Genomic DNA, 24,414 nt, shown 5'->3' with positions numbered 1-24,414 from the left:
ATACTTGATACTGTATAAATCGAAATGTTTTTAAAAATGTTGTTTTCATTTTTTTATAATTTGCTTACCATTAAAGAAGCACTTGTGTATATGTGAATGTAGTGTAGGTTGAGTGTATTAATACACTCACTAGCGTATTCTCCAGGATCCAGGTCTAGTTTTTCTCTTCTCAATGACCTCTGTGCTCAGCAGTCTCTCCGGGTCATGCTGCGCTTTCCGTGACCCGGAAGTGGCTATTACAATGTAAGTCTATGGAGCTCGGAACAAGGCTGCATAGAGTTACATTGTAAAAGAGACTTCGGGGTCATGCATAGAGTGGGCAGACTAGTCGGAATTGCTGTGGCAACACTGAAAAGTAGAATGGACCTAGATACTGGAGACTATAGTGGTAGGTGAGTATATTAACACAGTGACACTACGCAGCATACCCATATAAACACATTTTGTATATAGAAGAACATTTTTCATGGGAGGGTTTTTTTAACTTGTCTATCGATCCTATGAATTCCCTAATTCCTCGACTTTTTCATTTTGGTGTTGCAATTTCATTGTTGAGGATTGCATTTCCTAATTTTCTGGTTGTGGTGTAGAAACTCTAAAATTTTATTAAACCTATGCACAATTTCAAATCAGTGCTCCTTTGCCTTACTGAAAACATTTTTCTGATGATCCAATGCACATCTATAAAGAACTTGTACATATCCACTTTTCATTACATTGAAAACTTGGGTGCTCTTATTCTTGACAGGGAGGACATATCAAAAATAAGATCTAATAGTCAATTAAGCAACTTATAGGAAATAGATCCAAGTGGCAAGTAAATGACTCCAAGTGGTTGTCTTCTGCCGGACGTTTTAGTTTAGTCATGGTCAGACTCTGGTCTTCTTGAGCATGGTATTCCTCTGGTACATGTTGTGCCAGTTCTACCCTAGATATAAAAGATTTTTATTCCTTCATTCTATCTTGATTATAAATGTATAATGTTCTTATTATCCATCTTACTATCATCTAGGGGATCCATCCTACCGAATAGATGATTCACAGTTTTACTTCCAAATTGCAAATTACTTCTATTATTGAGGAAGTCATATGTTAATGAAAGTTTCCACATGGATCTCTGAAAATATATCTAAGTATTCAATTAATTACCACTGTCAAAGATTAATGTAGTATATTTCATTAGTAATTGAGGATCCTATTACTTTCCAGAAATGTATCAGAACGTTCATTAATTAAACATAATTTCTCAGGGGGTTTTACTTACTATTACTAATATGGTAAAAATTTGAAAACCGCATTTGATTTGTAATTACAGGGCTCCACAACAAAATATGGATTGGTGATGTTTTTACTGTGAGATACTCAATTTTTGGACGATTAGTGTTATGTATGCAGGAGGACTAACTCTCAAAGAACATGATACAGGTGGTAGTATGATGAGAAGCATCCCAGCTCTTTCAGGAGCTTATTCCTTATTCAGAGGCATAATTAAAAAAGGAGAATACAACCTACGGTATTTTTCGGCGTATAAGACGACCTTCAACTTTTCCATTTAAAATATAGACTTTGGGATATACTCACTGAATAAGTCGGGGGTCATCTTATATGCCGGGTGTCATCTTATACGGCGTGTACGGAGCTCTGTGGTTGCTGCATATGGTGCAGGGAGCGGTCCTGATGACGACACCCGGCGTATAAGACGACCCCCGACTTTTGAGAAGATTTTCAGGGGTCAAAAAGTCGTCTTATACGCCAGAAAATATGATATTTAGAAGGAAAAATCATGAATACACAGCACATATAAAAACCAAAGAAAAAGTATCCAAAAACGTTGCACCAAATAATTCAAACAACAAAACTCATTACCTAGTCAATTACTTTATGAACAGATGAGCAGTACTGGGTAAAGGGGTCTGTAGAATAGATTTTGGCCATGTTAATCTATTGCATTTCTCTTCCTTCTTTAATTGAATTTGTATTAATTTATTAGTCTTGTACAATATATGGTTAATTAATCTCTTTATTACGGCTCAACACACAATTATTTTATTCTATACAATCTTTTACATCTATTGATTGGGAGTCGGCACTGCTAATTACGAGTATCATTACATAAAATTGTGAACTGGCTGCCACTTTACATTTTAATTTGTCTTGTGTGATTGTATTGTATAATTGATACGTATATATTATGATATATACAGGATATATGCACATATATATGTGTATATATTGATGTGAATATTTCTTTTCATTGTATTTTTTAATTGCGGCCTTTTTACTTTTTGTAAATAAAGCACGGTAATCGATTAGGTGATTCTTTTTTATGCTTAAATTATTCGGTACCCCATTTTGGATACTTTCTCTGTGGATTTTGTAATTTAGAATGGATGATGAAATAACAATTCTGAACATCTTTTCTTAGAACTTTGTGATGTGTCGTTCCATTGTTTTTCCCCCTAGAAATGTAGGAAAGGTAGACAACTGCCATTTGGAGGGGAGGGGTGGTGTAACTTCACAGCCTCACACTGTGTAATCATTGCTGACTATCAGACTTTGCAGAGACATATCCTTTTGACATCAGAAGGCTATGCCAAGCTGAAAAGTTATTGTTATGATTATGCTTTGCTTATATGGCGCCATCTTATTCCTCAGCACTTTACAGATATCATTATCGCTGTCCCCAATGTGGCTAAGGATCTAAATTCACTATCAGTAGGTCTTTGGAGTGTGGGAGGAAACCGGAGAAATTGGAGAAAACCCACACAAACATGGGGAAAGCATACAAATTCCTTGCAGATGTTGTCCTTGGTGGGATGTGAACCCAGAACCTCTAAAAAAAACCTAGAAAAACTAAAATAAAAAACAACAATATACCATACCTGTCTGTCTTTCTGTCACACACTGTAATCCATGTGTGAGGGGTAAACAGTTTTCAACCTGGACGGTGCCAAGATGCAACTGTCCAGGCTGAGAACCACTGGTTACTGAACTGTTGTGAGCACAGCCTCAAAGACCGGTGGTGACATCATCAAAGTTATCTCCGGTCACTGAGGCTGCGTTCCCAGCCGGGCTGGAGTGCTGTAACCTCGGTGAGATCCGGTGAGTGAGTTTTTCTCACAGTGCTAGCGAGGATCTCACTGAGGTCATGGCAGTTCAGCTTGGCTGGGAACGCAGCTTCAGTGACCGGAGGTAACCTCGATGACATCATCACCGGTCTCTAAGGCTGCGCTCGCAGCAGTTCAGTCACCAGTGCATCTTGGCACCGTCCAGGTTGAAAACTGTTTATTCCCCAGACATGGATTATGGCGTGGTACAGAACGACAGACAGGTATGGTATATTGTTGTTTTTTTATTTTAGCTTTATTACAGGAGAATGAGGGCTTTGGTGGAATAGGCGTTTGGTGAATATAACGGTGTTATTTTTAAATAACAATGGAAAACTATGTTTAGTCTTATTTCAAATAAAGGACTTTATTGTGGCTGTGTCTTTATTTGCCATTCACCTATAGGATTAGTACTGGATATGTGTCTTATAGACGCCTCTCCATTACAAAGCGGTGTGCTTGATGTCACTTGACAATACAAAGGTGACATCAACCCCACAAATATGAACCCCACTTGCCACCACTACAGGGCAAGTGGGAAGAGCCGGGTAAAGCACCAGAATTGGCGCATCTAATAGATGTGCCTTTTCTGGGTGGCTGCGGGCTGCTATTTTTAGGCTGGGGGGCCAATATTCATGGTCCATTACCAGCCTGAGAATACCAGCCCCCTGCTATCTGCTTTAGCAAGGCTGGTTGTCAAAAATGGGGGGACCCCATGCTGTTTTTTTAAATTATTTATTTAAATAATTACAAAAAACAGCATGAAGTCCCCTCTATTCTTGATAACCAGCCTTGTTGAAGATGACATCTGAGGGTTGCAGCCCCCAGCTGTGAGTTTTGCCTGGCTGGTTATCAAAAATACAGGGGAACCCACAATGTGCTTTTTTTTTTAAATTATTTATTTATAGCGCAGGAGAGGCTGATGAATACTCCCATCCCCCACTCCTGCTCTCACTTACTAGCTGTAGCAGGTGTCAGATGATGGGATCATTAGTCCCATCAGTTGACACCAGTGACCGGAGGTAAGCATTATACCTCCGATCACAGCTGAGTGCTCATGCTGTCTTTTGACAGAGTGGGAACTGCGGCTCTCTGATCGGCAGGGATGATTTCACCACTAATCAGAAGTGGTGTTTGCTGCGCTGTCATGGAGAAGTCTGTGCCCGAACAGTAGGTGTTCGGTACGGACGCCGAACTTCACTGTTTGGGTTCACCCATCTCTACCCAGGACTCCAGTGCTGCAAGGTTAAAACCACTGTGATTGCAAACATTGAGCCACCATTACAATTGTCAATGGTAATTCTACCATTCTGGTAAATCGAAGGTTTCCCACCTATGAGACCCACACCTATCTGACAATTATCATAATTTTGCAATGGATAAATTCACATGTGCATGCTGGACCAAACATGATTTATAATGCTGCCTGGGGAATTAGCAGAGTATTAGACAAAATATTTCTCTGCCATAAACACTCATTTTTGCCCATCACCAACCAGGTCAAGCAGAATATACCATCTTTTCATTTGCCGTTAGCACTATCTAAAATTAAATGAACTCAATAAAGATTTCAATGAACAAGAAAAAGCCAATTAGATTAAACAGATGTTCCCATTAACTCCCTCCTATCTGAAACGCTTAGTAATGGCCTGTAAGTTGACCAATCTCAAACATTTGAGAAGTCAGGTTATATCGCAGTGCTGAAGATTTAAGAAAGGGTTCTTTTTTAGATGCAGAAATCCTTATGGTAGGAAATGTGTGGGAAAGATATTTTTGCCTTCAAACCATTCAAGCATCCTTGAATGTGAAAGAGATGAAGCAGATGGCCTTACTAGTGAGAGAAAAAGAAGAGCAATTAGTCCAACTTAACAAAGTAGGGATACCTGATGGAGAGCTGGGAATGTTGTGTTCTCATTAACCTCTTATGTTACCGCTATATAATAAAAGGCAGAAATCCAAGGGTTCATATATTAAAAAATAATGAATAACATCAGACCTGAAGCATATGCAGACAATATCTCATATTTCATATTTAGAAGGGTTGTCCAGTTAAATCGAGTTAGCACCTATCTGCAGGGGTTCCATGTGCTGGGACTTGCGCCAACCGGCAGGACGGGACATTTTTATCCCCATCAGAGAAACAATTCAGTTGCCGGACCGCCACATCATTTATTCTCTATTGGTCTGCTGGGAAAAAAAACAGGGCGCAGTGCTTGGCAGCCCAGTTGGGGCTGAATGGGGTAGCAGTCAAGCATGCGCACTTCCACTCCATTATAGCAGGATAAAAGTGACCTGTTCTGACAATCCCAGTGGTGGGGCTCCCACTGGTCATAAAGTTATCACCTATCCCACAGATAACTTACAGTATTTTCTCCAGACAACCAGTATAATTCCAGTTGTAAAAGTCTCTTTTATATCTTTATAGTTAAATAAAATTAAAATTAGAAGTAATCAACAATTATATACTGCCAAGTAACACTGTACTTTATAGATGAGCGGACCTGCACTGCTGAACCCCGAACATGGACTTCTCCCAGAAGAGAGAGGCAGAGAGAGAATTTTGCTAATTACCGTATTTTGCTTTTACGCCTACACCACCTTTTCTCAAAAATGGGTGAGCTTAGCAGGATGGTACATAGTTGAGCCACGTCTGACAACGTCTGCAATAAAATTTGTTTAAATTACGACAGCCTGTGACTGGAGTTTATTTCTGATGCTGATGCACAGCTGCATTAGGATGCATTATAGGCACACCTTTACTGCAGTGCACTCATGATCAATAGTGGTGTACAAAACGCCATTCTTTATGAATCGACCCTAATGGGAACGATTCATCTTCCACTTTAAAACTGTCATGTAGAAGTTTTTGCAGAACTCTTATTAGCATTTTTATACCAGTTCAAACACTTCTTAAAATAATGGGGACTAAGTAAAAAGGCGACACGACATAAAATAATAAATATAATTTATGCCAGAAAGTAGAGGGAATTATAGTAGAAATTGACTCGTAACTATGGGGGAAGCAGATTTCTGACTATGACGAACAGAAGCCACAAAAAGATGCTCCAAAAATTAAGTAGCACATGTCTTCTAATAAATTTTGTGCATCTTATTTCAGTAGGATATGAACAATTAGGAAAATACAGGATCATGTACATAACTCTTTGGGCCTGATTCATCAAAGCCTTCATGCCAAAATTCTGGTTTAAAAGCTTTGAAAAGTTGTAAAATTTAGGTACCAACATTTTGTGAGTTTTGGCATTTTCAAGGCCAGTTTCTCCCAGCTTTGCCAAAATGGGTGTAGCTGGGACGAAACTGGTGCGGGGCGGGGGGTGTGCTACCACAGCTTGTCTAATTCATGTTGAGTTGTGACCTTTCCTACTCCAGAAATCTCCCTCCAGTCCATACCACAAGTAGGCTCACGCCATATGTCAGATGTACATATCTTCATGAATCAGGAGCCTCTGACTCCAGCACGCCCCCTTATCAAGACCAGTGCATGAACAATGCCGGTGATGATGAATTGGCCCCTATGTATTTGCATTAGGTTTGGAAGGTGCTGGTGCCAATGTGGTGTAACACAAGCAATGATTTAGTCTCTCATTGTTGAACCTGCTTAGCCTATTGATATCAATAGAGGCAGGAAAATATCTAGTCTTTTATTTGTTCTGTGATCTTGTAAAAAATAAGACTGTAGTCAATACGCCTTGACATCCAGGATATGCTAAGCACACCCTGCCGTGTTTATATACGCATTGCCAGTCATAGTAATAGTCGTCACTATTTCTAATTACTTATGTCAAAATTCACCAAACGTTCAGACACATATTGCTCAATGTAAATACTGTACTGTACTGCTCCCCTTCTTCCCAGGGCCAAAACTTTTCTTCAAAGAGAGAGTCCAACGTGGGCATACTATTATGCCCAACGTCGGAAAGGGGTTAAAAAGTTGCACAAATGTAAGTTCGTATTTTTAGCAAAGGAAACACTGAAATATAATAAATAGGACTAATAATTTATTTGACTGGGACATATTTAATAAATTAATCCAGTATGTGATAACAATATTCAAGACAATATGACATTTACCTGGTGAAGACTGGTCACTGCTCAGGACAAGTGTGGCAGGAGTAGGTCTGCGTCTGCGAATCTATTAATTGGAAAGAAAATATGTTTGTTATTCTGCAAAGTATTTACGATATAGTGAATTTACTAATTGCTTATGCTAGTTATCTAGTACATTCATTTACTTTACTGCTGTTTATTGTCTATTTAGCACCGGAATACAAGTAATCTCATAATAAATACTGTGTATTTCCCACCATCACATGCTGTATGGTATACAGTGAAAAATATACAATTATCACATGCCTACAGTCGGTACTATTTAGGTGTTTCAGGTATGTTCATTGAAAAGATGGTGTCTTGTTCCTTCGTTCTAGCTCTACACAGGTCAAACACAAGTAGATAGTCTTTATTACAGCTTAACCCTATTTCTGACCCAAAGGGCAGAGACAGACTGCCGTATTTCTCATGTGATAATCACATCGCACTGCACGGCCTGGCCGGCACCTCTCCTGACCCGAGCATGACAGCGTGATGGATAACTATGCAGCTGTCAAGCTCAGGTCAGGAGAGCCAACAGCCAGTACGAGGTTTACGATGCGATTCTCCGAGAAATACGCCAGTGTGTCTCTGCCCAAAGATGTAGTTCAATCCTGTTGGCAACATTAAAATATTTTCTGAACTTCTATGCCAAGCATACTAATAAGACCCTGTAAAAGTGATGATAATGGTTCCCCCACTCTCTTATAAAAAATAAAGAATGTCTCCACCTGTACCACCACTATTAAGTACCACATTATTGAGGACAGTCCAGGACTGTGGTATGTTTCGCTGATTTATTATTAAGCTTATTTTACATAGCTCCATCATATTCCACAGGCTTTACATACATTGTCATCATGGTCCCCATTGGGGCTCACAATCTAAATTCCCTATCAGTATGCAAGCGGAAACTAAAGTACCAGGAGAAAACCCATGCAAACACAGGGGAGAACATACAAACTCCTTGTAGATGTTGTCCTTGGTCAGATTTCAACTCCCGGGCCGCAGCGCTGCAAAGCAACACTACTAACCACTGAGCCACACTGCTGCCCTGGTTATTATGAGTTTCCATTGATCCTATTGCAATAGAGATGCAACCTTAATAGAGGGCTTTTCTGGGCACAGAGATACTTAAAATCTAGCCTAGCGAGTCACCGTATGCAGCACCTTCTTCCCCTGTACCTTTTCTCTTGCCCTATTTATCGTCCCTCTGAACACTCAGTTTACCAGTTTTCTGATGCACTGCGCCTGCGCAATATCGCACCACTGTGACGTGCGCCATCATTTTCTGAGGCAAGCTCTCCCTTTATTTAACCCCAGATATTTCCAATATTTGGAGCTAAACAAGCATTGCCACATATCTATTATCATTGGCTGGCCGGGGTTCATTCAGCTACATTATGTTGTCACCTTTCGCCCACTATGGCTGCAGCTACGCTCCAGGTTATCTCTACTGCCTCAGGCCAGGTAGCATTTCTAAAACTGTTCCCTCCTTTCCTTCCTGTCAAAATGTCTTTCTAATTTAATACGTATAACTGTTTTTATTGTTTCTGCATCTCAAATAACCACCTATTATAGTCTTTCTTACTCTTCCCTACATATGTATTGCTTTTTTTGCATACCCTTTGATGCCATTGCTCTTATATATGGTTATGTGCACATGTTCTCAAATGTTCTTTTCATTTGTTCCTTTTCCGATATACTTTTTTATCTCTTCTTTGCCTTCCATTCTCTTCTCCTGTTCCAGAATCTCATCTCTACTTCATTTCCCTTCTCTCAGCCCGGACCTTGCCATACAGGAGGTATCATATATTAGGCGAGGTGTCATATATTAGGCTTACATGACTTAGGCTTCATATTCTCACCTCTGCTCCACTTTCACTTTGATTGTATTTTTTATTTTCAAGCCCGAATTATTTGAAGTGCTCATACACACATTATATCAGTTTGATGATATTCTATGGTATCACAATGAGGCTCTCACGGGTCTTTCACATCAATACTGTTGTCTTACATCTCATTGTATATCTTTTACATGCATTTCTGTGCATTCCAATGTGTATTTGATACCATTGTGCTTCATAGTTAGCATATATTTCCATATGATTTTAATCTCTGCGCTTCCCCCTCCAAATAACCCCTCCATTTCCTACTTTGTTGATATACCGTACTTATTTCACCATTGATTGTCAAATAAATCTCCTTGAAAAACTGCTTACGAGACTGGCTGAGCAAATAAAGATTGATAAATTGAATGATACTGACTATCTTCTCTCCTTCTAGGTGCTGGAATGTTATCGGGAAAATATGCTTGGACCGCGATCCTTACCCCATGCCCAAATCTAATAGAACAGTGTTACTGTTTTATTTACCCAAAAATTGGACCCCTTGGAAATAGTAAGGGGCAAATGGTGCATGTGAAAATGGAGTATAGAGGCTTGTTCCTGAGAGAGTAGAGTCCATCCAACAACAGAGAGAAGATTATCCGCTATAAAAGCAAGACTTTGTCACAGTGAACGGGAGCATCTAGGCTTATTCCTAAATGTGAGGATTGACAGGCCAATGGAGTCTTAGTGCTGATGGCTAAGTGAGAAATGAATTATCAAACAGATACAGAGACTAATTTTGGTGTGTATGGAATTTTGACACAAGAGTGTGCAAATTGCCAGACAAGGGCTACTGCAAGGCATCTCTGTGAAAAAAGGATAATGTGAGGAGTGACTTTGACCAGCACTCTAAGCTGTACTTTATTATAAGAGACACAGACTAGGACACAGCAAAGGAGGTGCTGCTGAAGTGATTGCCAGCAGACAGTCTCAAGAACAAGTATAGTGTTGCAAACATTAGCTCATTGCTGTATACCAACTTTTCTCTGTTCTTGCCTGTTGCCTGTAAAAGAGAGTCTGGAACTATTACACACGTTGCCTTCCAGAAATTTTTTTGGCAGTGTCCACCTGATTTTCTTTTGACATCCATGAATTTGGAAACCTCTCGCATATTAATGGTATCTATATTTTTTTAAAGAAGCACATCACTCCACCCATTCAAATCCCTTACAGCCCATTAATCTGATTCATACCATACTGGTCCTGGGATGTTATGTGTTGACATACCTTTTATCCCTGTATTGAGTATTACAAATTAAGCAATGTGACATGAAAAAGGTAAACTATGGTCATGAAGTATGGCTATGGTTGGAACAATACAAAACTGCGGCAGTGAAATAATGCATAAACCAAGCCAGGATGGTTTGTAGGTTCACATTCTGTTTCAAGAATCAAAACTGTGTGCCAAAATCAAGATTGGTCATTTTTTTTAAGCATTTTGGATTTTAGTCTGGAGCCCAGACTATCTCTGCTTTCTTTTATGTAATCATTATCTGACAGGTGGCTGTGCAGAAAATGTCCCTATACCTGTGACATTTCTCTAATAATACATTTATCTCTGGCTACATGTTGCCTCAGCTGGAAAAAAATGATGTCTCTATTGTTTGCAGGTAGCCGGTCAATTTTAAGTGCATTGTAAAATCACAGTGACATACACGGTTGTTTTCCATTAATACTATTAAATGCGTGGAAATTCGAACAAAATAATTGCTCAATTTCCACTGATTTTACCATTATGTGTGTTATCTGCATTAGTGTGCCTCATATTATTACTGACGAAAAACAGCAGAAAGGACTCGTCTCTGATCTTATATAACCCCAGTTGTCAGGGAGCCTCATCCTTGTGCCACTGCTATTACCATGGCTGATTGCCCAACTGTGCTGCTAAACTCGCCACATAACATAGCTGCATCCATGTGCCATGCCAAAAATCCACAGATGTGTCATCTACGCACTAAAGGAATACAGACGTTCAAGCATTTCATTTGCACACTATGTATTTTATTCAGCGAGTTCTATGTTAATTCATGTCTTTATCAAGGAACAAATGTGGAAAAAGGTATTGAGAAGTCTACGAAGCTATTCTGAAAGCTAAGAAGACCCAAAAAAGAAATCCTGCATATTGAGTAGCTGCTTGGATTATGCCATTATATCTAATCAAGTAAAAAAAAATAATCTGCTGTGTGATCTATTTGTTATATTTTATGGGTTTTATTCAAGACAGAAAACTTTGCTGTGTGTTACTTACAATTACTTAGAATATAAAGTGTAATGAAATTTGTTGACGTCTTAAAGTATTGTTTATTTAAAGGGAATCTGTTGGCAGGTTTTTCTACATAATCTGACGACAGCATTAGGGATTGAAACACTGAATTCAGCAATGTGTCACTTATTAGGCTGTGTGCTGTTTACTTACAATGAAGGCTTAATCACTAGGACATTATCATTGCCCAGACTAGCTCCCATTTTGCCAAGTTGTCCAACTCCGCCCCTCCTCAGCTCACTGTCAATAGACGGTGTACATAGAGCTTTGGTGTGGGCGGGGTTAGCTTTCTCAGCTCTGCCAGATGTTACATCTAAGAACTCTGATTGCGTCACAACAACTGCTGCACCCAGTAGACTAAGTGATACATCACTGCAATCAGGGTCTATTTTCCTCCACTATGATTCTCTCAATATGAGAAAGCAAAAACCTGGTGACAGATCACTTTAAGAGTTAGTTGAGTTAGAGAAGGATCCGTCATCCGTGACTTTCATCATATTGCTGGGGTAGAGAACACCTACGAAAACTATTGCTGCCCGTGGACCCAGCACTTCTGTGCTTTGCATGGACACTCTGTTGACTTTAGTAGGCACCATGTGGGGGCATTGCAGGGAAATGAAACACTTGCTGTCATGTGTAGTCCATGAACAGAATGCCCTTGTTGGCTTGGGGCTCCAGCACCTGGACACCAGATAATCCTGGGGACTTTTTATTTGGGCAATCCTACAAATAAAAATTAATTGTAAGAAGTGGACAACCCTTTTATATCACCTGGGCTCTCCTCCTTTATATCTCATTTATAGATCCATGATATAGCAAACAGAATGAGAGCAGCATTACTAATCTTGGTTTAGAATATTCTCTATTTGGCGTTTTGGTATAAATACAGCACTACAAAAAGGGAACTAATATCTTTTATAGCTACAATATAATGCTAACTTTTATATTTAAAGATAATGCGTCATCATGAGAAATCTGAATTATATGTTTTTCTATTAAAGGCACAAGATGCATGTAATTTCTAATTCCTTTCTAGATCCTCCAAAATGTGACTTTTTGAAATATTCTCTTTTCATCTGCCATAGTATAAACAGTCTCAATCTAATGTCAGCAGTTGGATCCACTAATGTAAAATAAGCACCGTGATGGGTAATACCATAGTCATAGGTATAGTATAATCCACAGACTTTATTTTACCTACTTATATAGCGCCATTAATCCTGCAGCACTTTACAGACATTATTGACCCTGTCCTCATTGGGGCTCATAATCCAGATTGAGGGAACCCATGCAAAAATGGGGAGAACATACAAAGTGCTCGCAGATGTTGTCTTTGGTGGGATTTGATCCCAGCGATGCAAAGCAACTGTGCTAACCACTGAGCCACGGGCCTGAAGAATTATGACTAGAGCTCTGAGTTATAATGCAAGCTATAACTCATGATCACTGTAAAAATAGTAATTTATTCAATTTTTATATAGATTAATTCTAGAAACAAACCGTAAAATTGTGCAGAGCTGATCGTAGTCTTTTATAGGACAGGTATAAAATTCTTCCGTTTTACAGAACGACTACACAGTAAAATACATTTCTAACAGCTTAATCCACAAGTGTTATTCCACAAAATGTAATTGTTCTCATCAAGAAAGAGGCTCAGCTTCTGCAAATTAGCTTTTCAGGGAATGAAAGACAATTAATCCATGCAAATTAGTCTGATATTTGTCTCCATGACCTTAAACATCCTTGTTCAAATTAGTCATTGTAACAATGAGAAAGTAGAAATGAGGCAGCTCCATAGAGCACCGCTAGCGTAGCTTTATACAGGGTCATGGTCAATCAGCCTGGAAAGCAAGGAGTAGTCCTAAAGGAGTTGTCTCATCTTCGCAAATGGGTAAAATTCCAAAGTGCTTGTAAAAACAAGCCTAGGTTACTGGCTGCCACTGCTATCACTGCTAGGTGGCTGGTCTCCTAGGCAATGAGCCCAGAGCTTACAAGTTCTGTATAATAGAACTTGTAAGTGCTGCTCTGAAGCTGCCGTCTACCGAGAACAGACAGTTTGAGCCAGTGGCTCAGCCATGCCTCTGCTACAAACAGTAAATCATCACAAGCCCACTGACCTCAGCAAGCAGCAGCAAGGAGGCAGTGCACACCTGAAGACAGAAAAGGCAGCAACCTGTTTATTATTCTTAGCATAGAATAAAAAGTCTTCGAGACCCTGAGAAATATAGGCAATTGTTATCCTAGTAAAATAATGAAATATTTCTTACTTATTTATAATAGGTTAGAGAAAAGTTCCAGTGGTTGGTTTGTCTTTAAATGATATTGGTACACACATAACATTCTGATATCAGAAGCTGACATTATAGAGATTACAGGCGCCACATAGAAATGACTGATCTCTTTCGCAGTAAGTTCCTGCTCCTCTTCAGGCCACTAAGTGATGGTACACAGATAACATTGAATAGAATGGTGCTGGAGGGAGCAGTCCGCTCCCTGCTCCACCACTCTGCCCGTGCGTCTGAGTGACTCTGTACAGCAGCCACGATGACGTCATTACGTCATTACATGGTGCTTCCTGTGTGGAAGGGGCCACATACCACACAGTGCACCGACTGGACCAGACAGCAGGGGAATGGCGGGAAGGTGAGGGGCTTGTAATTTTTTATGTTCAGTAGCTGTGTGGGACATGATGCCTTGTGAGGGCATCATAGTGTGTGTGTATGGGGAGGCAGGAGGGCCATCAACCAGTGCGTGTAGGTCCCCATACTGTGTTGTAGGCTGTGTTGCATTTTATACTAATTGAAGGGTTGCGGGGGCCATCATAATGTGTGAGGCATGTTGAGGCTGTAGGGGACATCATATTGTTTGCTGGGCTGTGAGGGCCCTTAATTTTTTTGAGGCTCTGTGGTGATATTACAGTGTATGTGGGGGCCCTCACACTGAATGTGGGATCTGTTGTGAACATCACATTGTGTATGGAGGCCCTTATACTGTGTGTGGGGACTGTGGGGGTCATATTACTGAGAATATGGGGCTGTGGGTCCTCCATGATATATATAGGGGAGCTGTTGGGCCATGATACTGTGTAGGGGTGCCCTATAGGGGCATCATGCCTTCTGAGAAATCATACTGTGTAAAGGTTACTGTGGTGGCATCATACTCTGCTGGAGGCACTGTGGTGATAACACAATGTGCGTGACGGAGGTATGGGGTAATATTTTAGGGCATTATACCCTGTGAGATCTATCAAAAAGGTATAGTAGTGGGTGAAAACTCTAAAGGGCTTCAGTATAGGCATAATAACTTTGTACTTGCAGTAATACCTGTCCCTGTCCTGATTTTTAAAGATGGGAGGTATGACCTCGCCTGGTGGTGTGTAGGTGGGGCCCAATTAGGACTTTTGCTAGGACTTTTAGCCCCTGTTATTTGTATCAATGCCACTGTAAGGCCGGGGTCATACTTGAGAGTGTGATGCGAGAATCTCAGACAAGTCTCTCTCATCAATACCCGGCACTGCCGCTGGAACTCAGAACCGGAGCGTTCAGCTGCATGGAAATACATGCAGCCGCACACTACCTTCATGAGTGCCGTCAGCAGTGCCGGGTATTGATGAGAGAGACTCGTCTGAGATTCTCGCATCACACTCGCAAGTGTGACCCCGGCCTATGGAGCATTAACAGAATATTAGGCGTCTTCTTTCAATTCTATAAAAGATAACCTGTTAGCAGGATTTTGCTAAGTAAAGTGCAGACATGGCAATATTAGTGCTATGATGTTGATTAAAACGATATATGTGGTGAAGAAATCCATTTTGTGGATTCTATGTAATCAGTGTATGAAGTTTTCTTATATTCAGAGCTTTGTGCATCGGGGCAGGTCTGGGGGTAGGGTCTTCGACTCCATCACGGCCCCTCCACTGCTCCTGGTGTCTTTATCGTTCTCCTGGTTTAACTTCGCGCCTGAATCATCATAATGATTCTAGCTGTGAGTGGCGCTTGTGCAGGAAAATGGCACCAGTGGCAGTGCATGTGCAGATTTAGATTTCTGCTCAATGACAAGCAGAGATCTCAAACTGCTCATGCGTGGAAACAGGGGCCATTTTACTGAAGACCACTATGAGGTCAATTTGCGCATGCACAATAGAAACACGTCACCACCTCTGCATTTTTCACCCACTCCTGGTTTTGGCTTACAAATACTGAGGTAAGAAACTCACAAAATATTCAACGAGTGCAAGTGGCATTATGCTGAGCAGCAGCCATCACAGAAGTCAAACAGCCAGCTATAAAACACTGATGGCCTATCATAATGATGCTAATCCCCATTAATACTCTCCGAGCTATGTGAGGTATGGAAACAGGATATAAAAACCTGCAGGAGAAAAACGTAATATTCTGTGAGTCACCTAACCTATATTCCAGTGACAGAAATCTATTAATTGTGCTTCAATTGAGCAGTACTATAATTAGAAATAGTTCAGAACTTATTAAGGAATGAACTTCGTCTTATAAATTAGAAGTCGCAGATTAAATTATTCATACAGTCATTTCACTTGAATGAAATTCTATCCTAGAATTTGTCACAAGAAAGTTTCTTTAGCAACGTATCTCCTTCGTACTTGATGACATATTAATGCAAATTTTAAGACTAATTGCAGGTACTTCTCACAAAATTAGAATATCTTCAAAGAGTTAATTTATTTCAGATCTTCAATACAAAAAGTGAAACTCATATATTATATAGAGTCATTACAAACAGACTGATCTATTACAAGTGTTTATTTCTGTTAATGTTTATGATTATTGCTTACAGCCAATGAAAACCCAAAGTCATTATCTCAGTAAATTAGAATACTTTACAACACCAGCTTGAAAAATGATTTTCAAATCTGAAATGTTGGTCTACTGAAATGTATGTTCAGTAAATGCACTCAATACTTGGTCGGGACTCCTTTTGCATCAATTACTGCATCAATGCTGCGTGGCATAGAGGCGATCAACCTGTGGCACTGCTGAGGTGTTATGGAAGCCCAGGTTGCTTTGATAGCAGCCTTCAGCTCATCTGCATTGTTGGGTCTGGTGTCTCTCATCTTCCTTTTGACAATACCCCATAGATGGGATTATGGTCAGGTGAGTTTGCTGGCCAAGCACAGTGATACTGTTGTTTTTAAACCAGGTATTAGTACTTTTGGCAGTGTGGACAGGTGCCAAATCCTGTGGAGTATGGAATTTTCATCTCCAAAAAGCTTGTTGGCAGAGGGAAGCATGAAGTGCTTTAAAATTTCCTGGTAGACAGCTGCGCTGACTTTGGTCTTGATAAAACACAGTGGACCTACACCAGCAGATGACATGGCTCCCCAAACCATCATTGATCTTGGAAACTTCATTCTAGACATCAAGCAGCTTGGATTGTGTGTCTCTCCACTCTTCTTTCAGACTCTGGGACCTTGATTTCCAAATGAAAGGCAAAATTTACTTTCATCTGAACACAACACCTTGGACCACTGAGCAACAGTCCAGTTCTTTTTCTCCTTGGCCCAGGTAAGATGCTTCTGGTGTTGTCTATTGGTCATGAGTGACTTGACACAAGGAATGCGACACTTGTAGCCCATGTCCTGGATATGTCTGTGTGTGGTGGCTCTTGAAGCAATGACTCCAGTAGCAGTCCACTCTTTGTGAATCTCCCCCAAATTTTTGAATGGCCTTTTCTAAACAATCCTTTCAAGGCTGCGGTTATCCCGGTTGCTTGTGCAACTTTTTCTATGACAATTTTTCCTTCCACTCAACTTTCCATTAATATGCTTGGATACAGCACTCTGTGAACAGCCAGCTTCTTTAGCAGTGTCCTTTTGTGGCTACTGAAAGAGACTAAGGGGCCTTTTTAAAAGCTTAGGAAGCCTTTGCAGGTGTTTTTTGTTAATCTAATTTACTGAGATAATGACTTTTGGCTTTTAATTATAATCATCAGCATTAACAGAAATAAACACTTGAAGTAGATCACTCTGTAATGACTCTATATAATATGAGTTTCACTTTTTGTATTGAAGAACTGAACTAATTAACTTTTTGATGATATTCTAATTTTATGAGAAGCACCTGTGTATTTTTTAAGAGGAAAGTGAGCAAAGCTGACTTATCATTTTTATATTTCTGAAATACCCCAAAGAACAATTTCTATGTTTCTTGAAAATTGAACTTTTGGCCTAACTTATGGAGATCAACTTGCCACCAATTTACTGAACTCTAGAAGGCCAGGTGAATTGTTAAAAAAATAGCACTAATCTTACTGCTCACCTGATCCACTGACCGCTGCCTGCCGTCTGGTCTTCCACACCTATTCTTTTCCCCTTCACCTGTATTGCACAACCTTTTCAGCCTCTTCACTCTAGGTCAGGGCTTCTGGAATGACTAAGCCTCTGACGTCCCTGCATGACAGGCCGTCGCGGAGCACGTTGTGATATGACAATGTTTGGCTCATGTGATAGTGATGTCAGAAGGCTTAGATGTGCTGGAAGCGTGGGCATTGAGTGAGTTGGCTAAAGAGAATATACCCAACAGAGGAAAGAAGAGGCACAGAGCACCGGATGGTTGGCTGTGGTGATGGCAGGATAGGTGAGCGGTGAGGTGAGTATTGTTTTTTTTTTACACCATATGTTTATGATGCTCTTGGATCTAGAAAGAATACAGCTTTGATTTGCCAAATTTAAATCTTTGCAGATCCAATCTTTTCTAGAGTCAACTGCAGAAAGCTATTTTCATACTGTTTGTGGTGTATTCTAGGCATGTGCATTGTCATGCTTCTGGATTCAAACCCTTGATTCTGTGTTCTGTGGTCGGTGTCCCTTCCCACTGAGCCACAAGAAATACACCTTTTCTTTGGGCATTTTAGTTCTGTTATTTTAGTTTTTGTTGGTTTTGGGAAACAGGTGTTTTTCATTTACTTTGTTTGCCTGTCCTGTCACCTTTTGGGTGCAGCTTTAAATACTTTCCCCTACTGGTGTTTCCTATTGGTGATATAGTATGTTGAAGTCATTCACTTTGCTGTAGTTTGTGTAGGTTGCAGTTATTTTGTGCATGATTCCTTCACTCCTTAGGGAACTGCTTCTCTAGTGATCCTAGGAACTGCTAAGGACATTTTGGGTAAGTGGGAATGCCATTGCATTATCGTAGGGTGCCAACCTTCGCGGTCAGGCAGGGAGAAGACCAGAGTCAGAGAAGGGCTTTTCCTAGTCTGAAAAGGAACCTGTCAGATTCAGGTGTTTGTCTGCCTGGTTTGTACATTACCAGTATGAATGTGTTTTGGCAGCCATAACATGCATCCTGGAAGCTCCTGTCACATAAATAGAACTTATGCATTGACTGACTTAACGTATACCAAAAGAGAGTAAATTTGGTTTGGTGGTGTTGGCATACCTTTTTTAACTGTATTGAATAGAGTATACAATGTTATTTGATACAGGGGTATCCCACTGTATAGAAATATATTATTTGTATAATGAACATACATCAGTGACTATCAATAGGACAACCAATAGGAGTCTCAGTTGGCACCAGTATGGGTTATTGTCTACTGTAGAAAAAGGAGGCACTGAGACACACAGAAATAATCTTGAAGGGAATCTGTCAGTAGGATCAACCCTCCTAAGTCTATATGGGCATGTAGGTGATAGGACGCTGAATAAAATGATACCTTGATATCTGCGACCTGATGTCTTATTCCAAAGCCATATTTTTCCTATATGTAAATTAGCTGTTTCAGGACTATGGGCCGGACACTGATCTGTATGAGAATCTGCCTCCAGAGATTATTTTTAATAAAAGGTGGCTTCACCAGTGTGAGACTTGTCACTAACACAGAACAGCAGAACTGAACGTTTTCTCTTACAGTCACATTTGCTGCAGCTTTCACAGCTCTGCTGTATTACAAGCCTATCAGCCTGTAAGATGGAAGCTGAAGCGGAGAGGAACCTTCAGAGGTGTCAGGTATAATCACACACAGCTCTGCAGTGAGATCAGAAGAGCAGAGAGCGGCCATTACACATCACACTGGTAATGCTTCCTGTAATTTAAAATAATCTCTGGAGGCAAATTCTCATGCAGATCATTGTCTTGCTCATAGTCCTGAACAGCTCATTTACATATCAGAAAAACGTGGATTCTCTGGAATAAGCAGTTGAATCACAGATATCAGGGTATCATTTTATTCAGCTTCTTATGACCTATATGACCACATAGACGGCTTAGGAGGGTTGACCCTACTGATAGATGTCCATTAAGGCCCCCATACACATTTTAAACCATCCAATTTCAACAGGACTAGATGATTTTCCCTTACAACCATGAAAAATGATCAGGCATCTTGAATTTAAGTGTTAAATCCTTTGATTCTCATGGGAGATAAAACTGCCACCAGAGGTATCTATCGCTCTCTCATGTTGATAATGGGTACATATGGATGGGGGTCTGGAGGAAAAGCTGTCATAGGCACCTGAGTGGTAAGTGCAAATCAGCAAGGTGCAAATGTATTTATTTTTTACACAATATTATATATTTTACATATTTTCTTCAAAAATGATACGGTACGTTTATATAAAAGGTTTTATTTTAACTGATCTGACTATAAATGGCTCACACTTTTTAGTTTTGTTACCTTTTCTAAACTAGGAAATGTTATATATTAAAGAAACAAGCCTACCTGCTGTTATAAGAACAGGTGGTGTTATAGGAAGACCGAAAGAAAAAGCACGCTGATTACATTAACATTTAGGATGCAGCCTATATGCACATCCCTGTATTCTCTAGAGGGGATGAATGTTGTCACTTTGATATTAAAACTGCATAGAAAATATAGTAATCAGAAGACATTGAAATTCAACAAGCCCAGCAATACTGCATGATATACAGGTAACTTATAACTATTCATGATATACAGGTAACTTTTAACTTTTCATGAAAAAAATCATATAAGTTATGTATGATGTACTTAATGTGACGGGGTATGTGACAGAGCAGAAAGAGACACCAGGCCGATAAACAATCCAACAAGATTTATTGGAACAGGGAACTGGGACAACGCAAATGAAAGTAATTCTGCAGCGTCCACAATGAGTCCACAGAAAGGGAGTAGATCCGGGGCGCCACCCGGCAATCCAACGGCAGGGAAATAGCAATAGTCCTTGAGTGTATTCAATAGATCCAGCAGATGAGGGGCACGACACAGTCCCACGTGGCAGCTTCCAACAATACACATGGTCATAGGGATCTCGCCTCAGCCTAAGATCCCAGCCCTTCGCAAGTCACCTCACAATTGAATCAGCCAACACGAGTCTATTGTTCTGTGTCCTGGGATCCACCCCTCCATGGGGGAGAGCTCCCCCCTACTGGTTGTTGACTCCAGTCTGATTACATGGCAGTCCAGGGACACAGGGCGGGGGAGGGACACACTGCTACACTTAACCCCTTCAGGACATTCGCCTTACATGTGCAGTGCTGCGGGAGGTGCTTTCCCGCAAACCGCCGTACCTGTACGGTGTGACCATCAGCAGGCTCACTCTGAGCACCAGCGTGATCAAAACATGGGCATCAGCTCTATGTGAGAGCTGACACCCTGCAGCAATGCACACAATCGGTTCTAGCACTGATTGCAGGCGTTTGACTCCTCTGATGCTGCAGTCAATTGTAACAGCGCCATCAATTGGGTTGCAGAGGGAGGCAGATCCCTTTCTGCACCAATCGTCACAACACGGTTGCAATCGCATTGTTCTGATGATTTTCATGGTGACCCAAGGCTGAAAGATGGCCAAGGAGTCACCCAGGTATGCAGGACTGTAAGTTCCTGCTCAGACCTGGAGCTGACAGGCCTCCTGCCTGTGTGTTAGCTGCTGATCTAATGTCCTGCAGAAAAAAGGACACCGCTGAACAGAGGCCAGACGGAGTCCAGCTTAACTCTGCTGCCTCATTATAGTGGATGGATCCCTCAGGAGTTTCATCTGAATCACATTATTCGTATATTTAGATGTAAACCCTGATGTAAGTGCTCTGCGTAGAGCACAGGGTAAATGTGATCCAAAATATTATGTAAAATGTTCCCAACAAAAGCTTCCACTCAATCCACAGAAAAAGCAAGTCCTTACTCAGGTCCGTCATTTGTCAATGGAAATATAGAGGGCTTCCACATTACTGGTAGCATAAAAGCTCTGGAAAAGCACAATGGCTCCTCGCCCCCAGAAGAAATCCAGCAAACACTGTGCTAATCCAAATTTCCCCTCCCTTCTGAGCCCCAGTGTGGCTAGACCACATTTAGCATCCACTTGTTTGGCATTTCTGTAGTGATGAGAGCTAGGGTTGAGCGAAACGGGTCGATCATTTTCAAAAGTCGCCGACTTTTGGCTAAGTCGGCGTCTCATGAAACCCGATCCGACCCCTGTGCTTGTCGGCCATGCGGTACGCGACTTTCGCGCCAAAGTCGCGTTTCAATGACGCGAAAAGCGCCATTTCTCAGCCAATGAAGGTGAACGCAGAGTGTGGGCAGCGTGATGACATAGATCCTGGTCCCCACCATCTTAGAGAAGGGCATTGCAGTGATTGGCTTGCTGTCTGCGGCGTCACAGGGGCTATAAAGGGGCGTTCCCGCCGACCGCCATCTTACTGCTGCTGATCTGAGCTTAGGGAGAGGTTGCTGCCGCTTCGTCAGAAGCAGGGAGAGCGTTAGGCAGGGTCCACTAACCACCAAACCGCTTGTGCTGCAGCGATTTCCACTGTCCAACACCACCTTCGGTGTGCAGGGACTGTGGAAGCTATTTTTTTTTTTTTTTCCCCTCAGCGCTGTAGCTCATTGGGCTGCCCTAGAAGGCTCCGTGATAGCTGTATTGCTGTGTGTACGCCACTGTGGAAACCAACTGCTTTTTTCAAAGCACATATCCTCTTGTTCCTTCCTTTCTGCACAGCTATCTTTTTTGTTTGTCCACACTTTTTATTTAATTTGTGCATCAGTCCACTCCTATTGCTGCCTGCCATACCTGGCTTACATTACTGCAGGGAGATAGTAATTGTAGGACAGTTTTTTTTTTTTTTTTTTTTTTTTTTTGTGGGAGATTAAGATTGGCATTTCTGCTACAGTGCCATCCCTGTGTGTGCCATCTCTCACTGAGTGGGCCATAGAAAGCCTATTTATTTTTTCCGTGATTTGTGTTCTAAAATCTACCTCAACACAAAAACACTACATCAATCAGTGGGAGAAAAATATTGGCCTCAGTCAGGGCTTGTGTGCCACTGCTGTGTGTGCTATCTCTCATTCAGTGGGCTATAGCAAGCCTATTTTTTTTTTTTTTTTTTAATATTATTTGGTTTCTAAAGTCTCCCTGAAAAAAAAAAAAAACCTAAAAAAACAGTGGGAGAGTAATATTGCCCTTTCAGCTTGTGTGCCAGTCTTGACTCCTGGGTGTGCCACCTCTCTCCCTCTCATTCAGTGGGCCATAGAAAGCCTATTTATTTTTTTTAAAAAATATTATTGGGTTTCTAAAGTCTCCCTGAAAAAACAAAAAATACATAAAAAAACAGTGGGAGAGTAATATTGCCCTTTCAGCTTGTGTGCCAGTCTTGACTCCTGGGTGTGCCACCTCTCTCCCTTTCATTCAGTGGGCCATAGAAAGCCTATTTATTTTTTCCGTGATTTGTGTTCTAAATTCTACCTCAACACAAAAACACTACATCAATCAGTGGGAGAAAAATATTGGCCTCAGTCAGGGCTTGTGTGCCACTGCTGTGTGTGCTATCTCTCATTCAGTGGGCTATAGCAAGCCTATTTTTTTTTTTTTTTTTTTTTTTTTTAATATTATTTGGTTTCTAAAGTCTCCCTGAAAAAAAAAAAAAAACCTAAAAAAACAGTGGGAGAGTAATATTGCCCTTTCAGCTTGTGTGCCAGTCTTGACTCCTGGGTGTGCCACCTCTCTCCCTCTCATTCAGTGGGCCATAGAAAGCCTATTTATTTTTTTTTTTTAATATTATTTGGTTTCTAATTCTCCCTGAAAAAAAAAAAAAAACCTAAAAAAACAGTGGGAGAATAATATTGCCCTTTCAGCTTGTGTGCCAGTCTTGACTCCTGGGTGTGCCACCTCTCTCCCTCTCATTCAGCGGGCCATAGAAAGCCTATTTATTTTTTTTTAAAAATATTATTGGGTTTCTAAAGTCTCCCTGAAAAAACAAAAAATACATAAAAAAACAGTGGGAGAGTAATATTGCCCTTTCAGCTTGTGTGCCAGTCTTGACTCCTGGGTGTGCCACCTCTCTCCCTTTCATTCAGTGGGCCATAGAAAGCCTATTTATTTTTTTTTTTAAATATTATTGGGTTTCTAAAGTCTCCCTGAAAAAAAAAAAAAAACCTAAAAAAACAGTGGGAGAGTAATATTGCCCTTTCAGCTTGTGTGCCAGTCTTGACTCCTGGGTGTGCCACCTCTCTCCCTCTCATTCAGTGGGCCATAGAAAGCCTATTTATTTTTTTTTTAAAATATTATTGGGTTTCTAAAGTCTCCCTGAAAAAAAAAAAAAAAACCTAAAAAAACAGTGGGAGAGTAATATTGCCCTTTCAGCTTGTGTGCCAGTCTTGACTCCTGGGTGTGCCACCTCTCTCCCTCTCATTCAGTGGGCCATAGAAAGCCTATTTATTTTTTTTTTTAAATATTATTGGGTTTCTAAAGTCTCCCTGAAAAAACAAAAAATACATAAAAAAACAGTGGGAGAGTAATATTGCCCTTTCAGCTTGTGTGCCAGTCTTGACTCCTGGGTGTGCCACCTCTCTCCCTTTCATTCAGTGGGCCATAGAAAGCCTATTTATTTTTTCCGTGATTTGTGTTCTAAATTCTACCTCAACACAAAAACACTACATCAATCAGTGGGAGAAAAATATTGGCCTCAGTCAGGGCTTGTGTGCCACTGCTGTGTGTGCTATCTCTCATTCAGTGGGCTATAGCAAGCCTATTTTTTTTTTTTTTTTTTATATTATTTGGTTTCTAAAGTCTCCCTGAAAAAAAAAAAAAAACCTAAAAAAACAGTGG

The 24,414-nt window shown here is 40.6% G+C and overlaps 1 protein-coding gene across 2 annotated transcripts in view; it reads right to left on the bottom strand.

Moving 5' to 3' along the window:
• Positions 1–24,414, bottom strand: part of PPP1R1A (protein phosphatase 1 regulatory inhibitor subunit 1A) — a 231,058-nt gene that overhangs the window by 94,370 nt on the left and 112,274 nt on the right. For both annotated transcript variants that reach the window (XM_077297902.1, XM_077297901.1), the window contains exon 2: positions 7,197–7,257. In XM_077297902.1, coding sequence (XP_077154017.1) covers positions 7,197–7,257 — 61 coding nt within the window. The remainder of the gene's footprint in view (positions 1–7,196; positions 7,258–24,414) is intronic.

Source organism: Ranitomeya variabilis, chromosome 3, assembly GCF_051348905.1.
Source record: "Ranitomeya variabilis isolate aRanVar5 chromosome 3, aRanVar5.hap1, whole genome shotgun sequence".
Taxonomy (NCBI): Eukaryota; Metazoa; Chordata; class Amphibia; order Anura; family Dendrobatidae; genus Ranitomeya; species Ranitomeya variabilis.
The sequence above is the reverse complement of the archived record's forward strand: the minus strand, read 5'-3'. Positions and strand labels throughout refer to the sequence as shown.